The sequence below is a fragment of the Hyla sarda genome, chromosome 1 (assembly GCF_029499605.1).
Source record: "Hyla sarda isolate aHylSar1 chromosome 1, aHylSar1.hap1, whole genome shotgun sequence".
Classification (NCBI taxonomy): domain Eukaryota; kingdom Metazoa; phylum Chordata; class Amphibia; order Anura; family Hylidae; genus Hyla; species Hyla sarda.
In genome coordinates, this window is record NC_079189.1 from 26,044,895 (window position 1) to 26,071,605 (window position 26,711).

A 26,711-nucleotide genomic window follows, 5' to 3' on the forward strand; every position below is an offset into this window, starting at 1 on the left:
TGAAAGTCCTGTGTCTCTGTTACTGTGTACTGTTCCTTGCTACCTTCCTGCCCTGCACCTGTGTACCTGCCCTGACCTACTGCCGTCTTGCCACATCCTGCCAGTCTCCTTCTGCCTTCTGTGCCACACCACCTCCCAGCTACCTGTGTGGACGAGTCGTGCCAGGGGTAGCGACCTGGGTGCCGCTTGCTGCAGCAAGACCATCCGGCACCTTAGATTCCGCGGAAAACCAGCGGCACCTTAGATTCCGCTCCCTAGCACGGCTCACGTCATCATCCACACAGGCCCAGAGGATCCACCACCTGCCGTGACCATAACACACCCTAGGGGGATCCATCAGTGTGCCCTGTCATCATCTATATGAAGAAGTAGTGCCTTCAAGTGGTTGGATGCATTTTCTATAATGGTAGAACTACTCTACTCTACCGAATCTCCATGACCAGGAACTTAACATTAATTCCAGCCTTCTCTTCAATACATTAGTCCATAGTGTAATGTTCCTTGGGAACGTTATAGAACATCTCCAGTTGTCGGACACATGAGCAGGACCATGCAGTTATTCTGTTTTTAGCCTCACATAAAATCATGTGGTACTGGAGCCATTTTTTTTCCTGGAGCAAACCCCAAGAAACAGGGACAGCTGGTCACTTAATATCTTCATCCATCATAAGAAGATTCCTTAGTGCCTTCTCTTCCATGTGTTGCCTGAAAGGCAGTGATCGCAGCGCATAAATCCTCAGCCTCCCGTGTAACAGGGGCTGCACATGCAGCTCCCTACACCCCCATGGGATAAGGTTGGATAATTGAAAGCAGGTGTTACATAGAAAAGAGCTAGGAGGATCTTGGCTGACTTTGTTCTTGAAGGTTGATGTCATCCCAGTATTTGCTTCCCTAACTCACTGGGTGGTTTGCAGAATAAATTTTCTGATCTCTCCAGAGCCCAAAATGCCAGAGTCGTTCTGGCCTCCTACTTTGTGGATTTATTGGTCTTCTTGTCAGCGCTAGGCATGTCCCTTCCAGCAGAGTTTGACATCCCATAAGCACAGGATAAAATGGAATTATTCATCTGTGAGTCTGGACACGGTTACCTAAGGCAGCATGTTATGAAGTGTGCAACACATTATACATAGTATTGTAATACTACACAAACATATTTGTTTCCGAAACAAAATCTACCTATACACATACTAAAATATATACAAGAATATAACTACTATAATACTGCTCCTATGTACAAGAATATAACTACTATAATACTGTCTCCTATATACAAGAATATAACTACTATAATACTGCTGCTATATACAAGAATATAACTACTATAATACTGCTCCTATATACAAGAATATAACTACTATAATACTGCCAATATATACAAGAATATAACTACTATTATACTGCTCCTATGTACAAGAATATAACTACTATAATACTGTCTCCTATATACAAGAATATAACTACTATAATACTGCTCCTATATACAAGAATATAACTACTATAATACTGCTCCTATGTACAAGAATATAACTACTATAATACTGTCTCCTATATACAAGAATATAACTACTATAATACTGCACCCTATATACAAGAATATAACTACTATAATACTGCTCCTATGAACAAGAATATAACTACTATAATACTGCCTCCTATGTGCAGGGATATAACTACTATAATACTGCTCCTATATACAAGAATATAACTACTATAATACTGCTCCTATCTACAAGAATATAACTACTATAATACTGCTCCTATATACAAGAATATAACTACTATAATACTGCCTCCTATATACAAGAATATAACTACTATAATACTGCCTCCTATATACAAGAATATAACTACTATAATACTGCTCCTATGTACAAGAATATAACTACTATAATACAGCTCCTAAATACAAGAATATAACTACTATAATACTGCCTCCTGTGTAAAATAATATAACTACTATAATACTGCCTCCTATATACAAGAATATAACTACTATAATACTGCCCCTATATACATGAATATAACGACTATAATGCTGCCCCTATGTACATGAATATAACTACTATAATACTGCCCCTATATACAAGAATATAACTACTATAATACTGCTCCTACATACAAGAATATAACTACTATAATACTGCTCCTATATACAAGAATATAACTACTATAATACTGCTCCTATATACAAGAATATAACTACTATAATACTGTCCCTATATACAAGAATATAACTACTATAATACTGCTCCTATATACAAGAATATAACTACTATAATACTGCTCCTATATACAAGAATATAACTACTATAATACTGTCCCTATATACAAGAATATAACTACTATAATACTGCTCCTATATACAAGAATATAACTACTATAATACTGTCCCCTATATACAAGAATATAACCACTATAATACTGCTCCTATGTACAAGAATATAACTACTATAATACTGCTCCTATATACAAGAATATAACTACTATAATACTGCTTCTATATACAAGAATATAACTACTATAATACTGCTCCCTATATACAAGAATATAACTACTATAATACTGCTCCTATATACAAGAATATAACTACTATAATACTGCTCCTATATACAAGAATATAACTACTATAATACTGCTCCTATATACAAGAATATAACTACTATAATACTGCTCCTATATACAAGAATATAACTACTATAATACTGCTCCTATATACAAGATTATAACTACTATAATACTGCTCCTATATACAAGAATATAACTACTATAATACTGCTCCTATATACAAGAATATAACTACTATAATACTGCCTCCTAGCTGTGAGGTTGTGTGTGAGTAGCTCTCCTGATGTCTGGAGAAAGCCCTGGGCGGGGAAGCTCCCCAAGCAAGGCCCAGGCTTCTCGGCCTACACTGGGGGAAAACTCCCAGGCTTCTTCTAATGTGGATGTAAATCCTAAAGTCATTCCAGTACAGAAGAATACTGAGCATGTAAGTCCAGCCATTGCAAAGAAGGAAAATACAGCGAAGGACGTATGTAAAGAAAAGAAAGCAGCAGCAGCAGCAAGTATGTCTAAGGAATGTGATGTGGAACAGTCTGCCAGCCATGGCGTACAGTGTGATGGTAATATGACTGAATTCAAGACAGAATCCATTGTGGGAACTCCAAAGTCTGCAAACCGAAGCCATGTTGGTGCACAGGAGCTGGGGCAGAGTGGATCACAGGCAGCAGGTGTGCAGCTCCACTCCCCAGCACAGAGACAGAGGAGGACATCTCTGGAGAGACAGACATTGCAGGAGAACCTGAAACAACAAGAGGTGGTCTCCAGCATGACCCGCTCAGGCCGCACAAGATCCCAGGCTGGAGGTAAGAGCCACAATACTGACAAGTCTATGGAGGTGACACCAGGGAAATATGTGGAGAAATATGAAAGTGTTTACAAAACTGTTCCTGCCCCGGACCCTAATGTATGTGACCGGGCCTCAGGAGATACAACCAGCCAAGGCTCCTCTGTGTTCACCCAGCCTGAGAGACTTTCCAGACCCCTCCAGCAGGGCAAAGAGACCGCCCGGGCACCAGAGCTACAGCTGGCGGAGGAGATCCCAGCACTGGTGAGGAGGATGGAGGAGCTGAAGCACCTAAAACATATGCTGCAAATGCAGATTGACTGTATATACAAACTGAAGACAGCGAATCCACAGTACAAGTCCATGCATGATGATAAACTGTATGCACTGAGCACAGAACTGGCCACCATAGTGAGCGAGATGGACTCTATACTGGAGAGGATGGGACCCTTAGCGGAATCCTATAGGAATAAGGAACGCTTTTCCCAGTACCAGCTGAGTTTTGGTGCAGAGCCCAGATCGGATGTGGCACCTGTCATCACCCCAGATGAGCCCCAGGAGGTGACAAGACCCCTTATAAAACCCCCAAGTTTCACCTTCAAGGATCGGCATGTTCATAAGCCCGAGGAGCAGCAACCTCAGAGACCTGCAGATGTTCTGGAGCCTGCAACTCACTTACCTGCAGAGGCACTACAAGTCCCAGAAGTCCCAGTGCATCAGGAGGACAGTGGACATTTGCCGGTGTATGAAGGTGATGGGGTGATGGAGCAGAGCTCTAATGTTGGGGCACGGACTGGGGGTGAGGACTGTGATAATGTTGGGGCACGGACTGGGGGTGAGGACTGTGATGATGTTGGGGCACGGACTGAGGGTGCGGACTATGATGTTCCTGAGGGGTCGGTGGCTGGAGGGGGTGCACAATCTGTGTGGGGTGTAATGTCTGATAATGATATAGAGGTGGATGGGACAGGTGATGTTGTACACAATTCTGTGCATGATTTCCCCCCTTTACCTACAAGCACAGCAGCTGTGGTGGGGCCCCCTAGAGTAGACCCCAACCCTGTAAAACAGGACGCAGGGACCCGCCAGGTTCCTTCTAGAAATGCCTGGAGCCGTGGTGCTCCATCCTTCACCTCCAGCGCCAATTACACTGGCCAGGCATTTAAAAGGAGGAATGTGGTGAGATTTCGGCACAGAGGTGCCAAGGAGGACCTTCCGGATAGGAGGTTTGTGGTGAGGGAGCTCCTGTGCCACCAGATGGGGTTTGTGCCAGCGGACATCTTGGCGGTAATAAACCTTCCAGATAGACAGGGCTATGATGTCAGCTTTAAGCTCATGTCTAATCTGGATAGGTTCTGGTCCAACTTCCCCAAGTTCAGAGACAAGGATGGATGGAGTAAATTTAGTTTTATTCCCATATCCAAGCCAGATACCGTCATCATCAATATCATCTTCTGGAATGAAGCTGTTCCTCCCCAGGACATTGTGGTGTGGCTCCGCAGACATTGTGACCTGGTGTCTGATCTCACCAAGAACAGAGATGATGACGGTATCTGGACTGGAGGGTGGAAGGTCCTGGTGAAGCTGCGCCAACATGGTAACATCACCCAACATCTGCCCAACTCCTTCTTCATTGGGAGGGAAAAGGGCGTTTGCTTCTACCCCGGTCAGCCCAGAAAGTGCTTTAAATGTGGTAAACCTGGACATCTGGCTAACACCTGTACTGTGGTAAAGTGTAACCTGTGTGGTGAGACTGGTCACCTTAGTGCTGACTGCCAAAACATCAGGTGTAATCTCTGTGGTGAGATCGGTCACCCTCACCGGGACTGTCCCAATGCCTGGCACAACATCTGCCGGGAGCTTCCTGATGAGGACCTTGTGGCGGGGGCAGAGGCTGTAGAGGAGGAGGCTTTGTTATCAGACCCTATACTGACCAGACAGGAGGTTCAGACAGATGTAAGTAACACTGCACCAACACCTCAGCAGTCAGAGAGCACACAGGGGGACATGGAGGTTGTGCCACAAGACCAGCAGCAGCCGGGGGTATCCTCTTCTGTGTCTGAGGGGAATAGGATGCAGCAAAATAAAAGGAGGAAAAAAGACAAGTCCTCCCGCAGGCCTGAGGGGGAGAACAGCATCGTTCAAAGTGTGAAAAAAAGGGCTGACAACAGGGCAGGAGTGATGGTGGTGTCCAACAGGTACGAGGTCCTGTCAGAGTCCGAGGGAGATTTGGACACTGAGATAAAAAGAATAGAGGGTGAATGTGATGGTGACACAAGGGACCAACCCCCAATAAAAAGAAAACCGCAGAGTGTGAAAGATAATGTAGAGTCAGATATGGAGACAGGTGGTGGCCAGCGGGACTCAGACTCTGACTTGTGATGATGGGGATCAGGTCTCTGCTCTTCTGTCTTATCATGGCTGGGTTTACTTTAAGGGTCCTTTCTACTAATGTGAACAGTATCAAAGTGAGGAGGACACGGCACATAGTCTATGACCATCTTAGAGACCTGGACACAGATGTCATCTTCATGCAGGAGACGCGCCTGACTTCTTCAGGGTATTTACGTGAGGCTGAGAGGGAATGGACGTCTGGGCCTTCTTTCTGGTCACTGGCTGTGGAGCCTTATGCCGGGGTGGCCATACTGTTTACCACCAGGGATGTGACTGTACATAGGATGACAGAGGTTGTCATGGGAAGGTGTCTGATCCTGGAGGTCACTATCCATGGTAGAAGGCTCCGGCTAATAAATATCTATGGCCCGCAGACAGTGACCGAAAGGATCCAGCTATTTAATGATGTCAAGCCATATCTATTCACATCTGTTCCTGTTATAATGGCCGGGGATTTTAACGTCACTAGGACATCAAGTGACAGGTCCTCAGGTAGAGCGGTGGCCAGGGACTCCAAGGTCCTAAATAACATAATCTTGCAGGCCGGTCTGTGTGATGTGTTCACACAGGGTGGAAGAAAACCAAAACTCACATACACCTGTTCTGACAGGAGCAGTAGAATAGATATGGCGTTTGTGCGTCCTGAAGAATTTATTAGTGATAGGAATGAAAAAACTGTCCCTTATTCAGATCACATGGCCTTAGTTTTCCATCTTGGTGTCACTAAGCGCCCAGATATTGGAAGGGGGCTCTGGAAGCTCAATTCTAATATCTTGGATGATGTGCATGTTCAGGGAGGTATTCACTCTCTTATACAGGGCCAGCTAGAGCGGGTGGACTTCTATGATGATATGGCCGCCTGGTGGGAGGATGTCAAGGATGAGATCAGAACCCTCTTAAAGAGACTGTCCTTTAAAAAGGGGAGGAGTAAGTATGGCCAGTATCTCAAGCTGCGCAAAGAATTGGAGTCACTATATTCGGCAGGTGGGGACCAACAAAGGATTGACCGGCTGAAATCTGAGATAAGGCAGTATCAGTACAGCAGGTATACCTCCCTGGTTCTTGAACGGGATTATGGGTCCTTAGGGTCTCCTGATCCCTTTGAGAATTGCCGGGAGCGGGTGGCAAATAAATCTGTCACCGGTCTCACTGACTCCCAGGGTGTTTTGCAGGAATCTCGGGAGGGTATCCTGGGGGTGGTGAGATCGTACTATGCTGACTTGTTTCAGAGGAAGGTTTTGGATAGAGACAAGATGACCCAATTCTTGGAGACAACTCCGCTCCCTGATACTAATGATTTGGACTTTTCTCCTTTGACAGCAGAATTGACGGTGGCAGAGGTTAAAGAGGCCATTGATAAGTTACATCTGAAGAAGGCACCAGGTCCAGATGGGATAACAGCAGAATTCTATAAGACATTCAGAGACCTCTTGGCCCCGATCCTCGTGGATGTTTACACAAATTGTCTAGAAAGTCACCTGATGCCTCCATCCATGAGAGTGTCCTCGCTGATTCTGCTGTCTAAAGGTAAAGAGCCGAGTGACATCAAGAACTGGAGGCCAATTGCCCTCTTGAATGTCGACAGGAAGATTCTGGCAAAAATCCTGTTTTCTAGGTTAGTTTGTCTGTCCCCGGCACTGTTGGCAGGCTGTCAGTATGGCACAGTAAAAGGGCGGAACATCTCTGGGGCAGTGATCTCCATAAGGGAGATGTTTGAGAGATGTAAAGCCCTGAGGTGTGGGAGATATGTTGTGAGTCTTGACCAGGCTAAAGCCTTTGACAGAGTAGATCATGAGTATCTATGGGCCACTTTGTCAAAGTACGGTATTCCGGGACAATTCATCGATTGGCTGAAGACTTTGTATTGTGAGGCCGAGAGCTTTCCTCTGATCAATGGTTGGCAGGGTGACACCTTCAGGGTTGAGGCGGGGGTGAGACAAGGTTGCCCACTGAGTCCGCTGCTGTATGTATTTGCCTTAGACCCGTTTCTGAGGTCACTGCAGGAGTGTGGTTTTCAGGGGGTGCCGGTCCCCCACTGCCTGCCCCTGAGTGTTGTTGCCTATGCGGATGATGTGACTGTAGTGATATCTGAGCCTCATGAGGTGGAGATGTTGTCTATGGCCATCAGAAGTTACTCGGAGGCCTCAGGGTCTCTGGTCAACCTTGAGAAGAGTCAAGCTCTCTGGGTATCAGATACTGATCCAGACTTTGACCTGCCCCAATTTGTGAGAGCCTCCACCTATATTAAAATCCTAGGGGTCAAATTCGGGAGGGACGATAATGCCAGACTAAATTGGGAAGAGAAATTGGAAGCCGGAAATGCAAAGGTTCAGCGATGGAAGAACTGGAGGCTGACTTATAGAGAAAGGGTTAAAATGTTGAAGACTTACCTGGTCCCCGTCTTCTTATATGTCTCTGTCGTTTTTCCTTTGCCAGAATCTTTCTCTGCTCGGCTCTTTAGCCTGTTCTTCCAGATGTTTTGGGGGAACAGGTTGAACCCAATAAAAAGAGGGATCACTTACCTACAGAGGAGAGAGGGTGGGTTGGATATGCTGAATCCAAGGGTGTTCTTTGACTCCATGTTTCTAAAAGTTAATTTTGGTTGCCTGGACTCAAACAACAGCTCCCTGTGGGCGAATAGTATCAGGGACTGGATATTGCCTTTTGCAGAGTCTTGGATGCGAGGCGGCAGTCTCAAGAGGGGGAGATGGACGCGTGACTACCTCCCCCCGTACCTGGAATACGGGCTCAGATGTCTGAAGAGATGGCGCATTGAGAAGTCCTATATAGAGAGTAAGACCCGTAAAGAGCTTTATGTCAGGGTTTGTAGGACCTTTTTCTTTTTACAGCCAGCTCTAAGGGACTGTACATCCGCCATTTTACGAGACAGTCTGAGGCTTCTAAACAGTGTGAGGCTACCGAACAAATTCCATGACATCGCCTGGCTGTCACTGCATGGGAAACTGTTTGTAAGAGGGAATTTAAAATACTTAAGTGTGTCAGATCGGAAGTGTCCCCTAGGGTGTCAGGAGGAGGAGACCATGACACATTTTATATCTGAGTGCTGGGGAGGGCGACACATATGGCAGGTGATATCCAACAAGCTAAGAATCCCGAGATTACAGACCCTAAAATACTCAGAAATAATTTACGGTGTAACATCTAGTGTAAGTGGCATTGACCGGGAGACCTTATATATCATCATATCTGTCATAAAATACTACCATTGGCACACCAGGACCCGAGTCTCCATGTACAGTGAACCCTTCCATGATAGGAGAGCAGTAGACCTGATCCTGACAGAACTGAGGTGGGTAAAGTGCTTGGAGATCAGGAAGGATGAGAAAAATTGTTTATTATGGAGGAACGTGTATATAGAATGATATTTACCTTCATGATACTTTTGTGTTGTTATTTATTTATTTACTTTTATTCTCATTTAAAAGCAATGGGCTTTTTCTAAGTTAACATTATTGTTTCTTTTGTAATGGAAGTGTATGATATTTAATATTTGATATTGTTTTGATAATTTTGGTCGAGTGTACTGTAATATTTCTGTTTGTTTTTTACTAATAAAAATTGCCTCCTATATACAAGAATATAACTACTATAATACTGCTCCTATATACAAGAATATAACTACTATAATACTGCTCCTATGTACAATAAGATAACTACTATAATACTGCTCCTATATACAAGAATATAACTACTATAATACTGCCTCCTATATACAAGAATATAACTACTATAATACTGCCTCCTATATACAAGAATATAATATACATAACATTGTGTTATTTTTTAGACATTTTTGCTTTGTATTCTTAGTATTGTGTGTCATTTCATGCTGAGGGTTGTAGTTTTGCGGCAGATGTAAAGCCACAGGTTGGAGAACATTTCTGCAGAGAACAGTGTCGATCTTTTGTATCCGTCACCATCTGTTCATCACTCTCATAGTCCTCCTGGGGTCCAGTGGGATGTTCCAGGTCTGTTTTTAGCTATATTTACTCCTCATAAAATACATTGTGTTGTCTGCTATTGTTTGATGATATGAGGTAGGATGATGAGATCTTTGTGCGTGATCATATCCAGGACGGGCGCCAGAATTGGAGTACAATTACCTGCTGTGATGGACGCCAGCCTCACATAGTCAAACCCCCTCACGAATGATTCATACGGTGAACTCTCTAAGACACTTACACCTGAAAGAAAAACAAAAAAAAAACACAGTGAAAGAGAGTTATTGCTGTTTCTCATTGTCAATCCCTCCTGAAATCTTCTCTTACTGTCTCATTATTTTCACTTTCCACAAAGGTAACATTTGACCGCCAATTTAATGCGAAACCGGCGCGATCGAATGAGGCCCATGGAAGGAAACATTATCGTAGAAACTCGCAAAGTGCTCCATTGCATCATTTCACCCCCACCACTTTATAAGAAGGTTCTCTGCTCTTGACAAAATATATATTTATATATATATTTATATATATTTATTCAAAGCCAACTCCAAAAGTAAAATGTTTCAATTTTCAACTTTGAAATTTGGGAGGTATAATTCCGCCCTCGGCCTCGGAGTCTGCACACAATTGTTCATTCCCACCACTATTATTTTACAATGAAAAGCAATAAAAACTGTGTGCATTGGGCTCCTGAGCAACCAACACCATTAGAACTTGTCTTCTTTTCCTAAAACTCTACTCACGGACAAAAAGTATTACTGTGTAGGTAAAGGCAGGTTCCTTAATACTCAAGTATTACAATAGGTAAAAGTAACTTCCTTAGTGCTCAAGAATTACAATAGGTAAAGGCAGGTTCCTTAATCCTCAAGTGTTACAAGAGGTAGCTTCCTTAATACTCAAGTATTATTGTAGGTAAAGGTAACTACCTTAAAGGGGTACTCCACTACTCCGCTAGTCTATGGGAGGTGGTGTGACGGCTCCATGCACCAGATGTCTGGGGTGCCGCAGCCAAGATCGCAGGGGTCTGCAACGGCGGGACCCCCTACGATCAGACATCTTATCCCTTATCCTTTGGATAGGGGATAAGATGTGGTGGGGGCGGAGTACCCCTTTAAGTATTAAAGGGGTACTCCGCTGCTCTGCTTAGTGTTTGGAACAAAATGTTCCAAACGCTTAGAGCCAGCGACAGGAGCTCATGATGTCATAGCCTCGCCCCTGATGATGTCATGTCCCGCCCCTTCAATGCAAGTCTATGGGAGGGGGCGTGACAGCTGTTACGCCCCCTACCATAGACTTACATTGAGGGGGCGGGGCGTGCCATCATGATGGGCAGGGCTATGACGTCGCAAACTCCTGGGGCCGGCTCTAAGCGTTCGGAACATTTTGTTCCAAACGCTGAGCAGCGGAGTACCCCTTTAATACTTAAAGGGGTACTCTGCCACTACACATATTATCCCCTATCCAAAGGATAAGGGATAAGATGTCTGATCGCAGGGGGTCCCGCCGTTGCAGACCCCCACGATCTCGGCTGCGGCACCCCAGACATCCGGTGCATGGAGCCGCACGCCCCCTCCCATAGACTTGCTTTGAGTGGGTTTTAGCCGTGACGTCACAAGTGGAGCGTGACCGTGACATCACGAGCCTCCGTCCCGCATCACCAGTCATCCGGCACGGAGCGAAGTCTAGGGGCCGAGTAACCCTTTAAGTATTACAATAGGTAAAGGTAGCTTCATTGAAGGGGTACTCCGCCGCTAGACATCTTATCCCCTATCCAAAGGGGACTATTTGTGTTCTGCAGTTCTGAGATAGTCCGAGCACTGTTGAGCATAACCTACTTGTGAGCTGAGTGGAAAAATACTCACCAACATTTATATAAACAAATTTATCACCATGCCCATTAGATCGCCAAAGAAATTCCTATCTTGCCTAGAAATGCCAACAAAAGTTTGCACAAACTTTTACAATTTGGTTTGCACGACTGTTCTGCCGAAATTGGAACTGATAAGCAAGACGGGCCCCGATTTTGAGATTGGACTTTATTACTTGAGTTTTTTTTGTCTGGATTCGGCTCCTTATAAGAACACATCACTGGTCACTCCTCCAGTACAGCTTTCCCATTGCTAGGCTCTCTACTGGGGCCTCTTTTCGTATTGCCTTGGTCTTGGCAACCAAAAATGTGCCAAGATATGCCAAGACCTTGCCCTGGCACCACCACACCCCTGACCTGGATGCCTTTTGTGTTAGTAGGAAAAGATCTTGTATGCAAACCATTTTCCCATTAAGTTACAGCAGGCAAACACCCTAAGAATGGTAAAGAATTTATACATATTGTAGAAAGTTGATGAACTTTTATTGTGCAAGGGCAAAAGCCTTGAACACTTTGGGCTAGCTTGGTGGTTGTTCCTCCACTGGCACTCCATTAATCTCTGCAACAGGCAACCCCCAACTATGATGGTGAAACATTAGGGTCTCAACCTTCTCCATGGACTGTGATGGTGAAATGTTGGGGTCCCAATCTTCTCCATGGACTGTGATGGTGAAACATGGGGTCCCAACCTTCTCCATGGACTGTGATGGTGAAACGTTGGGGTCCCAACCTTCTCCATGGACTGTGATGGTGAAACGTTGGGGTCCCAACCTTCTCCATGGACTGTGATGGTGAAACGTTGGGGTCCCAACCTTCTCCATGGACTGTGATGATGAAATGTTGGGGTCTAATCTTCTGGACACTCATTAATATAACATATTAATCACTCATCCAATAGACCTTACATCAAGGAGATCAGTTCATTCTACCTCTGGGTACTGATTCCCACATGGGCATCCTAACCTATAAATTACATCACCACTTTCCCCCCATTCCTTCGGTCCCTTATTGCCTCCATTGCTAGCATTCTCACTTTTTAGCTGCTCTGACTTTCCATCATTTGTCATGATCATCATCGAGGCTTGAAGCAAAAAGATTCACAAAATTGTGCATCTATTTTTTGGCCTTCACTATTATGGCTGCCATGGTATATTACACACCATACTACTGCAACCAAATTTTTTTTTTCCAAGCAACTAAAATAGACAGACAACAGCGAGTATTGATTAAAGCGGGCAGCCGGTTACACTGCAAATGATGGATATAAATTGTTGCTTCAGGAGTGGGGCACATTTATGGGAAATGGTGAGACATGATATAGGAGCTTAAGAGTGGGCATGGCTGATTTAGAAAAGAGTGCACTTTTTGCAATTGCCTGCTTTCTTGTCATACATTGATTGTATGTCAAATGTATTTGTGATACCTATTCCAGTGGGGTGTTTTAGGTGTCCAGTTTTAAACTATCATTATTCCAAGGTGATGTATGAGGTGCCCAGCGTTATACAGTCATGGCCATAAATGTTGGCACTCCTGAAATTTTTCTAGAAAATTAAGTATCTCTCGCAGAAAAGGACTGCAGTAACACATGTTTTGCTATAAACATGTTTATTCCCTTTGTGTCTATTGGAACTAAAACAAAAAAGGGAAGAAAAAAAAACATAATGTCACCAAACTCCAAAAATGAGCTGGACAAAATTATTGGCACCCTTTCAAAATTGTGGAAAAATAAGATTGTTTCAAGCATGTGATGCTCCTTTAAACTCACCTGGGGCAAGTAACAGGTGGGAGCAATATAAAAATCACACCTGAAAGCAGATAATAGGGAGAGACGTTCACTTAGTCTTTGCATTGTGTGTCTGTGTGTACCACACTAAGCATGGACAACAGAAAGAGGAGAAGATAACTTTCTGAGGACTTGAGAACCAAAATTGTGGAAAAATTTCAACAATCTCAAGGTTTAAAGTCCATCTCCAGAGATATAGATTTGCCTTTGTCCACAGTGCACAACATTATCAAGAAGTTTGCAACCCATGGCACTGTAGCTAATCTCCCTGGGCGTGGACAGAAGAGAAAAATGTAAGAAATGTGTCAACGTAAGATAGTCCAGATGATGGATAAGCAGCCCCAAACAAGTTCCAAAGATATTCAAGCTGTCCTGCAGGCTCAGGGAGCATCAGTGTCAGCACGAACTATCCATCAACATTTAAATGAAATGAATGGCAGGAGACCCAGGAGGACCCCACTGCTAACACAGAGACATAAAAAAGCAAGACTACATTTTGCCAAAATGAACTTGAGTAAGCCAAAATCCTTCTGTGAAAATGTCTTGTGGACAGATGAGACCAAGATAGAACTTTTTGGTAAAGCACATCATTCTACTGTTTTCTGAAAATGGAATGAGGCCTACAAAGAAAAGAACACAGTACCTACAGTGAAATATGGTGGAGGTTCAATGATGTTTTGGGTTGTTTTGCTGCCTCTGGCACTGGGTGCCTTGAATGTGTACAAGGCATCATGAAATCTGAGGATTACCAATGGATTTTGGGTCGCACTGTACAGCCCAGTGTCAGAAAGCTGGGTTTGCCTCTGAGATCTTGGGTCTTTCAGCAGGACAATGACCCCAAACATGCCCCCAGAAATGGATGGCAACAAAACGCTGGAGCGTTCTGGAGTTACCAGCAATGAGTCCAGATCTAAATCCCATTGAACACCTGTGGAGAGATCTTAAAATTGGAGTAATGATAGTATATAACACTGGACACCTCATACACCACCCTGGAGTAATGATAGTATATAACACTGGACACCTCCTAGACCATCCTGGAGTAATGATAGTATATAACACTGGACCCCTCATACACCACCCTGGAGTAATGATAGTATATAACACTGGGCACATCATACACCACCCTTGAATAAAGATAGTATATTACTTAGTATATAAGTAATATACTATCATTATTCAAGGCTGGTGTATGATGTGCCCAGTGTTATATACTATCATTATTCAAGGGTGGTGTATGAGGTGTCCAGTGTTATGTACTATCATTACTCCAGGGTGGTGTATGAGGTGTCCAGTGTTATATACTATCATTACTCCAGGATGGTGTATGAGGTGTTCAGTGTTATATACTATCATTACTCCAGGGTGGTGTATGAAGTGTCCAGTGTTATATACTATCATTACTCCAGGGTGGCGTATGAGGTGTCCAGTGTTATATACTATCATTACTCCAGGGTGGTATATGAAGTGTCCAGTGTTATATACTATCATTACTCCAGGATGGTGTATGAAGTGTCCAGTGTTATATACTATCATTACTCCAGGGTGGTGTATGAAGTGTCCAGTGTTATATACTATCATTACTCCAGGATGGTGTATGAGGTGTCCAGTGTTATATACTATCATTACTCCAGGGTGGTGTATGAAGTGTCCAGTGTTATATACTATCATTACTCCAGGATGGTGTATGAAGTGTCCAGTGTTATATACTATCATTACTCCAGGGTGGTGTATGAGGTGTCCAGTGTTATATACTATCATTACTCCAGGGTGGTATATGAAGTGTCCAGTGTTATATACTATCATTACTCCAGGATGGTGTATGAAGTGTCCAGTGTTATATACTATCATTACTCCAGGGTGGTGTATGAGGTGTCCAGTGTTATATACTATCATTACTCCAGGGTGGTGTATGAAGTGTCCAGTGTTATATACTATCATTACTCCAGGGTGGTGTATGAAGTGTCCAGTGTTATATACTATCATTACTCCAGGGTGGTGTATGAGGTGTTCAGTGTTATATACTATCATTACTCCAGGGTGGTGTATGAGGTGTCCAGTGTTATATACTATCATTACTCCAGGGTGGTGTATGAGGTGTTCAGTGTTATATACTATCATTACTCCAGGATGGTGTATGAGGTGTCCAGTGTTATATACTATCATTACTCCAGGGTGGTGTATGAAGTGTCCAGTGTTATATACTATCATTACTCCAGGATGGTGTATGAAGTGTCCAGTGTTATATACTATCATTACTCCAGGGTGGTGTATGAGGTGTCCAGTGTTATATACTATCATTACTCCAGGGTGGTGTATGAAGTGTCCAGTGTTATATACTATCATTACTCCAGGGTGGTGTATGAAGTGTCCAGTGTTATATACTATCATTACTCCAGGGTGGTGTATGAGGTTTTCAGTGTTATATACTATCATTACTCCAGGGTGGTGTATGAAGTGTCCAGTGTTATATACTATCATTACTCCAGGGTGGTGTATGAGGTGTCCAGTGTTATATACTATCATTACTCCAGGATGGTGTATGAGGTGTCCAGTGTTATATACTATCATTACTCCAGGGTGGCGTATGAGGTGTCCAGTGTTATATACTATCATTACTCCAGGGTGGTGTATGAGGTGTTCAGTGTTATATACTATCATTACTCCAGGGTGGTGTATGAGGTGTCCAGTGTTATATACTATCATTACTCCAGGATGGTGTATGAGGTGTCCAGTGTTATATACTATCATTACTCCAGGGTGGTGTATGAAGTGTCCAGTGTTATATACTATCATTACTCCAGGGTGGTGTATGAGGTGTCCAGTGTTATATACTATCATTACTCCAGGATGGTGTATGAGGTGTCCAGTGTTATATACTATCATTACTCCAGGGTGGCGTATGAGGTGTCCAGTGTTATATACTATCATTACTCCAGGGTGGTGTATGAGGTGTTCAGTGTTATATACTATCATTACTCCAGGGTGGTGTATGAGGTGTCCAGTGTTATATACTATCATTACTCCAGGATGGTCTAGGAGGTGTCCAGTGTTATATACTATCATTACTCCAGGGTGGTGTATGAAGTGTCCAGTGTTATATACTATCATTACTCCAGGATGGTGTATGAGGTGTCCAGTGTTATATACTATCATTACTCCAGGGTGGTGTATGAGGTGTCCAGTGTTATATACTATCATTACTCCAGGGTGGTGTATGATGTGTCCAGTGTTATATACTATCATTACTCCAGGGTGGTGTATGAGGTGCCCAGTGTTATATACTATCATTACTCCAGGGTGGTGTATGAGGTGCTCAGTGTTATATACTATCATTACTCCAGGGTGGTGTATGAAGTGTCCAGTGTTATATACTATCATTACTCCAGGATGGTGTATGAGATGCTCAGTGTTATATACTATCATTACTTCAGGGTGGCATATGAGGTGTCCAGTGTTATATACTATCATTACTCCAGGATGGTGTATGAGGTGTCCAGTGTTATATACTATCATTACTCCAGGGTGGTGTATGATGTGTCCAGTGTTATATACTATCATTACTCCAGGGTGGTGTATGAGGTGTTCAGTGTTATATACTATCATTACTCCAGGGTGGTGTATGATGTGTCCAGTGTTATATACTATCATTACTCCAGGGTGGTGTATGAGGTGCCCAGTGTTATATACTATCATTACTCCAGGGTGGTGTATGAGGTGCTCAGTGTTATATACTATCATTACTCCAGGGTGGTGTATGAAGTGTCCAGTGTTATATACTATCATTACTCCAGGATGGTGTATGAGATGCTCAGTGTTATATACTATCATTACTCCAGGGTGGTGTATGAGGTGTTCAGTGGCATACCACGGTTTTAGATCCGGTCAGAAAAACGGATATGGGGCAAAAATGAGCCGACCGGAGTCACCGTTTGACTCCGGTCGGCTCATTGAAATGAATTAGATATGGGCCGGTTGCCATACAGTAAAATTGTAGTGTGAACCCACCCTTATATAATTTCATTATTTCAGGGTGGGTTGCCTCAAAGAGGTTTCACTGTACACAGTCAACGGTACATACTGTACAATGTGCTGCCCCTAGTGGTGAAGTGGTGTATAACATGCTCAAGTCTTTTTGCTGCAGTTGCATTTTGCGTCTATGACTGAGTTATCATTATGATCCAGACACTACAAAGTGTTAAATGACAATCTCAGTTGTACATTCGGATACCAAGAATGGTGCAGAGCAGTTGTCCTGTATACCTGGCAGCGCCCCTAGTGTTCTCCATGACACCTGCTATTACACTTACCTTCCATCAAGGTGTGGTGAATGCTCCAGTATATGTTTAGACAGTTCTTTTCTTTCTTCATCCCTCTTTTGCACTTACAGCCGTGCAGCTGGCTGGAGTGAAGGGCGTCCACCGTGCGCTTGCACTGAGTCTTGGCATTGGGGGCTAACTTGTTGGCACCGTTCCCCGCTATGCACTGGCGCAATGTTCTTAAATTGAAGCTGCAGCTGGGGTTATTCTTGCAGGCTTCTCCAGCTTGTAGACAGTCTCTGCTGGACGATGTGGCTCCGGCTGTCTTTTCTGTTGAGAAACAATATGATATATTAGCTGGGTGTAAACATGCACTATACAGTATATTATAGTTATAGATTAAATAGGGCTGATACTGGTGACATAGAATATATAGCGGTAACACTGTGCCGCCCCCCCCCCCATACATATATACATAACAAACAATGGCGCGACACGGCTCGTGTTTACGGGGGTTATCCAGGAAAAAACTTTTTTTTTTTATATATCAACTGGCTCCAGAAAGTTAAACAGATTTGTAAATTACTTCTATTAAAAAATCTTATGAGCTTCTGAAGTTGAGTTGTTCTTTTCTGTCTAAGTGCTCTCTGATGACACATGTATCGGGAACCGCCCAGTTTAGAAGAAAATCCCCATAGCAAACCTTTTCTAAACTGGGCGGATCCCGAGACAGGTGTCATCAGAGAGCACTTAGACAGAAAAGAACAACTCAACTTCAGAAGCTCATTTAAGTACTGAAAGGATTAAGATTTTTTAATAGAAGTAATTTACAAATCTGTTTAACTTTCTAGAGCCAGTTGATATATATATATATACCGGTATATATATATATATATATATATATATATATATCTATATATATATATATATATATATATATATAAAAAAAGGTTTTTCCTGGATAACCCCTTTAAAGACTGCGGGAGTGCTCACATTCATAAGGAATAGTTCACATAGGAAATCTTCACCAAAGAAAATTAGAAAACAATGGAGCACTCCATTTGTACCCCAAACTGTAGTCTTGAAATACAGTGATCCCTCAACTTACAATGGCTTCAACATACAATAGTTTCAACATACAATGGTCTTTTCTGGAGCAGGGAGTTCTCCTTTATTACAGGAAGTAAATTTGGTTTTTACATTCGGATCAAGGGAGGGTTAGTTATGACATCACAATTAGCATGTTACATTTTGATTGGTTCTCACACCGAAGCAAAGAAAATGCACCACCGTAACAGATTTATGTCAAAATATAAAATAGTAATCTTTATTTTATCACATATTAAAAATTGATATATATATTTAAAATACATATAAACAGTGAAAAAGAGCAGCACCAGATACATACACGTACAGGACTGGGGAGGCTATCCCACAGAGCATACAAAAGGAACGCCCCCTGAGGAAGCGCTCTTACAGTGAAACAACTGTTGGGGTTTGTATAGGTATGGTTGGCATCCCTTTATCACATTGTTTTTACTTTTTTGTGTCCAGGTCTTCATCAGCTATTATGCTTGCACTTTATACTGTTTATTCTGGCTAACATGCCATAATGTCTCTTTATCTCTGACCTGTTCCATTCCTTTTGTATGCTCTGTGGAATAGCCTCCCCCATCCTGTACGTGTATGTATCTGGTGCTGCTCTTTTTCACTGTTTATGTGTATTTTAAATATATATCAATTTATAATATGTGATTAAATAAAGATTACTCTTTTATATTTTGACATAAATCTGTTGCGGTGGTGCATTTTCTTTGTTTCGGTGTGAGATTTAATCTTTGCACCTAGCACTTGCTGTTGTTGGCAAGGTTTTTTCTCTTTTCGGTGTGTAATTTTGATTGGTTTTCAACTTTTGTGTCCGTATATATTAGCATATCTAGTGTCCATTAATTTCTTGGCAGAAGTTCTCTGTTCTTCAGATATTTAGTCTTTCTACTCCTGCATGGCGTCATGGCAAGGTCTCAATCCGAAGTCACGAGCAGATAGCATTCTGATGTATATGGTTTAAAGGGTAGGGAACAGATATATTTTTCCAGCAGCAATGGCATTTTAGTATATTGATCAGTCATTAGAAACATAAGGGTCATCCCTATCAATTGGCATTTTACTGGTAAATCACCTGTATTACTGAAGTGCATGCACTGACAGGCTGTCTGGTAGCGCCCCCTACAGTAAAGGGAGGTACTACATGCTCTGTACTACTCCTTACCTGTGTCAGGGTTAGCTTCTTCTTTGGACACCAAGTAAGGGTGGCTCCATTTGGGACACTGTGTGTACTGTATAGGACCCTGAAGAAGCTTCTGTCCTCTACATAAGCCATTGTTTCCCAACCAGGGTGCCTCCAGCTTTTGCAAAACTACAACTCCCAGCATGCCTTTGGCTGTCCGGGCATGCTGGGAGTTGTAGTTTTGCAACAGCTGGAGGCACCCTGGTTGGGAAACACTGACATAGACAGTGATTACAGCTCCCAGCAGATCTTTATTACTTTTATATGTAAGGACTTGTTTTATCTGTATTAGTTATCTGCTTATTTTTCTTTAATCCTCACTTTTTCCTATTTTTGATGACATTTTGGTGGCTTCAGAACCAATTACCAGGTTTCCATAGAGTTATGGTTTCAACATACAATGGTCGCCCTGGAACCGATTAATATTGTAACTTGAGGGACCACTGTATCTTTATTCCGTACTGGACATCACAGAACACGATGGAGAGCAAGGTTTGCAGGTGCGGATATGAGGCAGGGGTAGTTGGACAAACGGGGGAGCAAAGGCTCCCCCGTTTGTCCATCTACCCATGCCTCATGTCCGCACCTGCACACCTTGCTCCCCATCGTGTTCTGTGATGTCCAGTACGGAATAAAGATAATTCAAGACTACAGTTTGGGGTGAGTGCTCCATTTTTTCTCATTTTCTTTGGTGAAGAAACTCTATTGGTATAGCCTGGCATAATTCACAGCAGGCATCAAGGCCTAGTACAGGCCTCTGGCTGCCATGACAACCAATTAGCAGCCTGAGATAACATCATATGGGGGGATCTGGGTGATTGTAAACTTGGTTTTGGCTTCAAAACTGCATCAACCTGATCAAAACTGCACTGTGAAAGAGCACCCGTAGGCTGGGATTATTCTTGGAGTTTTTGCGAAAAAATATCCCCCAAAAACTTGCTGTATAGCGTTTTTTTGGGGGGGCCAAAGCCGCTGTGGCTGGTTATTTACTGGAAGTCATTTTTTTTGTAATTTTTTTCACCTTTTTGTAGTGTTTTTAGGCTCAAGCATGCATTTGAATGGAGAAATATGTGTGGTGAGCTTGTGGGGATGTAGGGTAGGTAGGGTGTAGCTGTACAGTGATGAAAGGGTGTCTGATTAACCCTTAACTGTCGTGACGCCAGGGTGCGGGTTCTTCCTCTATATGTATATATCCTACCGCCACCCGTCCCAGGAACGATAGGGAGGAATAAAGGATTGTTCACAACCGGAGGTTTACAAGTAGTAACAGTCTATACAGAGGACCAGACTTTAGGTTCCTCACAGTTGGTTGGGACCTTGTAGGGAAATAAGCTCTGAGACTTGCTTAACACTGTTCCATTGAATTTAGGGTTTGGTTTTAGGTTCAGTAGTCACGAAGATTTAGGATTGAGTTTAGTTGAACTCAAGGTTTTGTATTCGGCTGAAGTTAGCAGGCTTCAGGCCTAGATTTGTCTTGAAGGTATGCACGGAGCTTCTCTCTCTCTGCTAGTCCAGAACCCAAGAGAGCAAGGGGAGAAGAGAGCGATGATTGGGTAACAGCGCCCTTATATGGCAAGGGGGCAGGCTCATAGCTTATTGGTTCCACCGACTGTCAGTCCCTTCACAAAGCATTGTGGTACATCATGTGACCCACTCATGTGACCTGGAAGGTCCTTAAGTTTAACCTAACCATAGACTTATTAGTCATGTGACCTAAGGTCCTGGAAGTACTATACATACATATATATATATATATATATATATATATATATATATATATATTATACAAATTATACACATCAAACAACATAAAATTAAAGAAGGAAGAGTTGAAAAAGGGTTATCCCATTAGGAGGATCCTACCTATATACAGGAACTCTGACTTTGGGGACTTAGCACACAAGGTACGGTACAAGGTACGATACCAAATATGGAGAGAAAGTGGTCATACCAAATACATTGTATATTTATAATTGAGGTGCTATGTTGAAGATCTAAAGTCTTATAAGGGAATTTAGGAACACAAGGGTCTATTGCTACAACTTTCTCACCCTTCCAAATTCTGGACACATGCACACTAGGCTGGATCAAGCATGCATGTGCATGGCGGAATCGGGAGAGAAAGTGGTCATTCCGAAAGCATCACAACCGAGGTGTTTTATGAAGACCTGAAGTCTTTATAAGGTACTTTAGGAACACACAAGTCTATCGCTGAAACTTTATAAACTTTAAAAATTCAGAAAACACATGCTAGCTAGGCCGGATGGAGCGTGCATGTGTATGGCTGGATTAGAAGAGATTGTTATTCCAAATGCAATGTATAAGAACAACTGAGGTGTTTTATAAGGATTTGAAGTCTTGTGATGTACTTTTGGAACACACAGGTCTATTGCTGCAACTTTCTAGCCTTTCCCAATCCAGGACATATGCATGCTAGGCCTGATCGAGCATGCATGTGTATGGCTGAATCAGGAGAGAAAGAGGTTATTTCAAATGCACTGTAAAATCATAACTGTGGTTGGTTTATGAAGAGCTGAAGTCTTATAAGGTAGCTCTGGAACATGCAGGTGTTTGGCAACCTTTCCTAATCCAGAACAAATGTATGCTAAGCTGAATAGAGCGTGCATGTGTATTTGGGGAGGGGGATCAGAAGAGATAGCAGTCATTCAAACTGCTTTTTGCAGGTTGACGTGTTCTAGAGCAGTGGTCTCCAAACTGTGGCACTCCAGATGTTGCAAAACTACAACTCTCAGAATGCCTGGACAACCAATGTTGGAAGTTGTAGTTTTGCAACATCTGGAGGGCCAACGTTTGGAGAATACTGTTCTAGAGGAAACAAAAATGTATTCTACGAGCGTAACCCAAGGAGAACGGGTGCCAAAATAAAACGTAAGCCTTAGGTTATAGGCAATGACACAGAGGGTTCCATATAAAGCATATGTATATATACAGTATATACATATACAGAGTAGATTCATCATCTATATACATAAATGTTACTTATTTGTACAACTTAGAAAAACCCAAAATGACAAAATGAAGCTTTCCTCTAATCTCTGGCGATTTTAGCACCATGAATGTAAATGAGCGCATGAATTATGCATGCGTCTGATATGGATGCTGGCAATAAGAAGGTGTTGGAGGCAGATCCTAATTCTTGGATCGGAGAGCTGGGTTTTTTGGCACGCCGTGCGTATCCCGCCGCGCTCTGTCCGCAGAACACACAGGCATTGCTAATGTCTTATGACTGTGATGCATGAAAAATTTATTTTTTTTTCGTTTCCTTTCAGCCTGCCCCCCCCCCCCGCACCCTGTTTTTTTCTCGCCGCAACTTCCAGAAATGTTCCTTAATTCGTAATCTGTGTTATTTACCCTGTAGAGCTGGATGTCTAATTGACCCCGATGGGATAGAATTAGAGACGTAGGGAAAAGGAAGACTATTCAGAGTTTATAGATCCGGAGCCTGGAGTGATGGTATCACAATGGCGGCATAGCGATGAATCAAAGAGTGTTTAAAAGTCTGAGGATTAAACCCACATTAAATCATTCCTAATAAAAAGAATTCATATGGATCGGAGCTATAGATTCCTGATGCATACGGAATAACAAAAGCTCTCTGCCAGAATTGGATTAGAACCTGTAATTATTATAATATTACAGCAGTCTGATGTGTAGTTTAGCGTGTCCCCTATAACAGCAGTCTGGTGTGTAGTTTCGAGTGCTCCCTATAACAGCAGTCTGGTGTGTAGTTTTGAGTGCTCCCTAGAACAGCAGTCTGGTGTGTAGTCTAAAGCGCGTCCTATAACAGCAGTCTGGTGTGTAGTTTCGAGTGCTCCCTATAACAGCAGTCTGGTGTGTAGTTTTGAGTGCTCCCTATAACAGCAGTCTGGTATGTAGTTTTGAGTGCTCCCTATAATAGCAGTCTGGTGTGTAGTCTAAAGCACGTCCTATAACAGCAGTCTGGTGTGTAGTTTTGAGTGCTCCCTATAACAGCAGTCTGGTGTGTAGTTTTGAGTGCTCCCTATAACAGCAGTCTGGTGTGTAGTCTAAAGCGCGTCCTATAACAGCAGTCTGGTGTGTAGTTTTGAGTGCTCCCTATAACAGCAGTCTGGTGTGTAGTTTAGAGTCCCCCCTATAACAGCAGTCTGGTGTGTAGTTTAGAGTGCCCCAAATAACAGCAGTCTGGTGTGTAGTTTAGAGCACCCCAAATAACATCACTCCGGTGTGTAGTTTAGAGCTCCCCCTAGGGCTAGCATGATTATTAGATTGACTTTGACTTTGAGTATGGGGTCAGCATTTAAGTGGCATCTTTAGTAAGCAGCATTAACAAGGGCACTATGGCACTATTGCTGTGCTATTTATTCCTGTATGTACAAAGTGCTGCATTTTGTATCTAATCTCCCTCTACCAATCCTTGTAGTGTACAGAATTGTCTTTAGCAGCAGTTCAATGCTTAGTGTGACTCCTTCCTCACTGTGTTGCTGCTGTATGTACAAACTTCTGCCTCTTGTATCTAATCCCCCTTTGTCGATCCCTGTAGTGTGGAGGCCTGTCTATAGCAGCAGTTCATTGCTTAGTGCAACCCCTTTCTTGATGTGCTGTTTCTGTATGTACAAAGTGCTGCCTTTTACATCTTATCTCCTCTACCAATCCTTGTAGCATGCAGGCTTGTCTTAAGCAGCAGTTTCGAGCTTAGTGTAACCCCTTCCTCACTGTGCTGCTGCTGTATGTACAAAGTGCTGCCTCTTGTATCTAACCCCCCTTTGTCGATTCCTGTAGTGCGCAGGCCTGTCTATAGCAGCAGTTCATTGCTTAGTGTAACCCCTTGATGTGCTGTTTCTGTATGTACTAAGTGCTGTCTGTGTGTCTGTGTATCTAATATGCCTCTACCCATCCCTCTAGTATGCAGGTTTGTCTTCACCCGCAGTTCAGTTCTTAGGGTAACCCCTTCCTTGCTGTACTACTGCTGTTTTTTTTTTTTAATTCTGCTTACATAGCACTTTGCAAAACCAGTGCATCTTCATCCACATACAGTAGTGTACTTTGTAAATCACCCCTAGCACAGTGCCAACCTGTTCAGTCCAGTGCACTTTCATCAGTACTATGTGATGCCTTTCATGCTTTACTGTGATTGGACAGGCAACCAAGGGAGGAAGTAACTGTGTGAGTACTACTGGTAAACATCCTAGCTCGGAACCTGTGTTCTGAAATGGAGAGAATAAGAAATAGCTGTGCATCATAGAGAGGATCAATAACAGCAGTGAGAGCACTAAAATCGCCAGGTCACCACTCTCAAAGGGTTAATCTAACAAAACCAGGCAGGATTTTTTGTAACATATGCAGCTTCAGTTTTCTTCCATCTTTTGATCTTCAGTGTCCTTCACTTGCAGAATTAATGTAAAGAAATCCTTGAAGAGGCTACGGAGCACAAAGTACCTGTGCGGTGCCGGGAATGTATTTCATTGTCTTCAGTCAGTCAATATGGTTGCACGGCCATTTACCAGCCCACACTGTGTCCGCCCTCCTTGACCTCTCAGGCGCCAACACATGATGTCGTCCTCAAATGATTGCCGTAATGTTCAGGCCCATTTCTTTAATAATTTATTATGATCACTGGGAGGAGGATTGGTTATTGTCTCAACCTGTACATTAGTTTTGGAAAATACACAATATGTGGTTTATTAATTTGATCATAGATAGATACCCCTGTGTGTGCCCCAAAAATGCATTCCAAAGCTTTATGCCCATTGTCTGCACCAGTAGAAGCTCTATAGTATGCTGTATGAACCAGGTATGTGGTCATAACAATGGCGGTGTGTGGACATAACAATGGCGGTGTGTGGACATAACAATGGCGGTGTGTGGACATAACAATGGCGGTGTGTGGACATAACAATGGCGGTGTGTGGACATAACAATGGCGGTGTGTGGACATAACAATGGCGGTGTATGTACATAACAATGGCGGTGTGTGGATATAACAATGGCGGTGTGTGGACATAACAATGGCGGTGTGTGGACATAACAATGGCGGTGTGTGGACATAACAATGGCGGTGTGTGGACATAACAATGACGGTGTGTGGAAATAATAATGGCGGTGTGTGGACATAACAATGGCAGTGTGTGGACATAACAATGGCGGTGTGTGGACATAGCAATGGCGGTGTGTGGACATAGCAATGGCGGTGTGTGGACATAACAATGGCGGTGTGTGGACATAACAATGGCGGTGTGTGGACATAACAATGGCGGTGTGTGGACATAACAATGGCGGTGTGTGGATATAACAATGGCGGTGTGTGGATATAACAATGGCGGTGTGTGGACATAACAATGGCGGTGTGTGGACATAACAATGGCGGTGTGTGGACATAACAATGGCGGTGTGTGGACATAACAATGGCGGTGTGTGGACATAACAATGGCGGTGTGTGGACATAACTATGGCGGTGTGTGGATATAACAATGGCGGTGTGTGGACATAACAATGGCGGTGTGTGGACATAACAATGGCGGTGTGTTGTTTCAACCACAATTATTTAAACAGGTGAATAAGATCAAGAACACAGCCGGGTAATATCCATAGACAAACAATGGCAGTAGTTTGGGAAGTACTGAAGTGTTCAGTGATCTTACATATAACACTAACTGCTATATTACATAGTGACCGTATTACTGGACATACCACTGACCATATAACACTACCAGCTATATTACATAGTGACTGTATTACTAGACATACCACTGACCATATAACACTACCAGCTATATTACATAGTGACCATATTACTGGACATACCACTGACCATAT

General features: G+C 42.9%; 1 protein-coding gene across 2 annotated transcripts in view; it reads right to left on the bottom strand.

Moving 5' to 3' along the window:
- The window catches only part of GFRA4 (GDNF family receptor alpha 4), a 435,063-nt gene that overhangs the window by 35,671 nt on the left and 372,681 nt on the right, over positions 1 to 26,711 (bottom strand). For both annotated transcript variants that reach the window (XM_056553308.1, XM_056553312.1), the window contains 2 exons: positions 17,663 to 17,941; positions 9,865 to 9,945 (listed from right to left, as the gene is read on the bottom strand). In XM_056553308.1, coding sequence (XP_056409283.1) covers positions 9,865 to 9,945; positions 17,663 to 17,941 — 360 coding nt within the window. The remainder of the gene's footprint in view (positions 1 to 9,864; positions 9,946 to 17,662; positions 17,942 to 26,711) is intronic.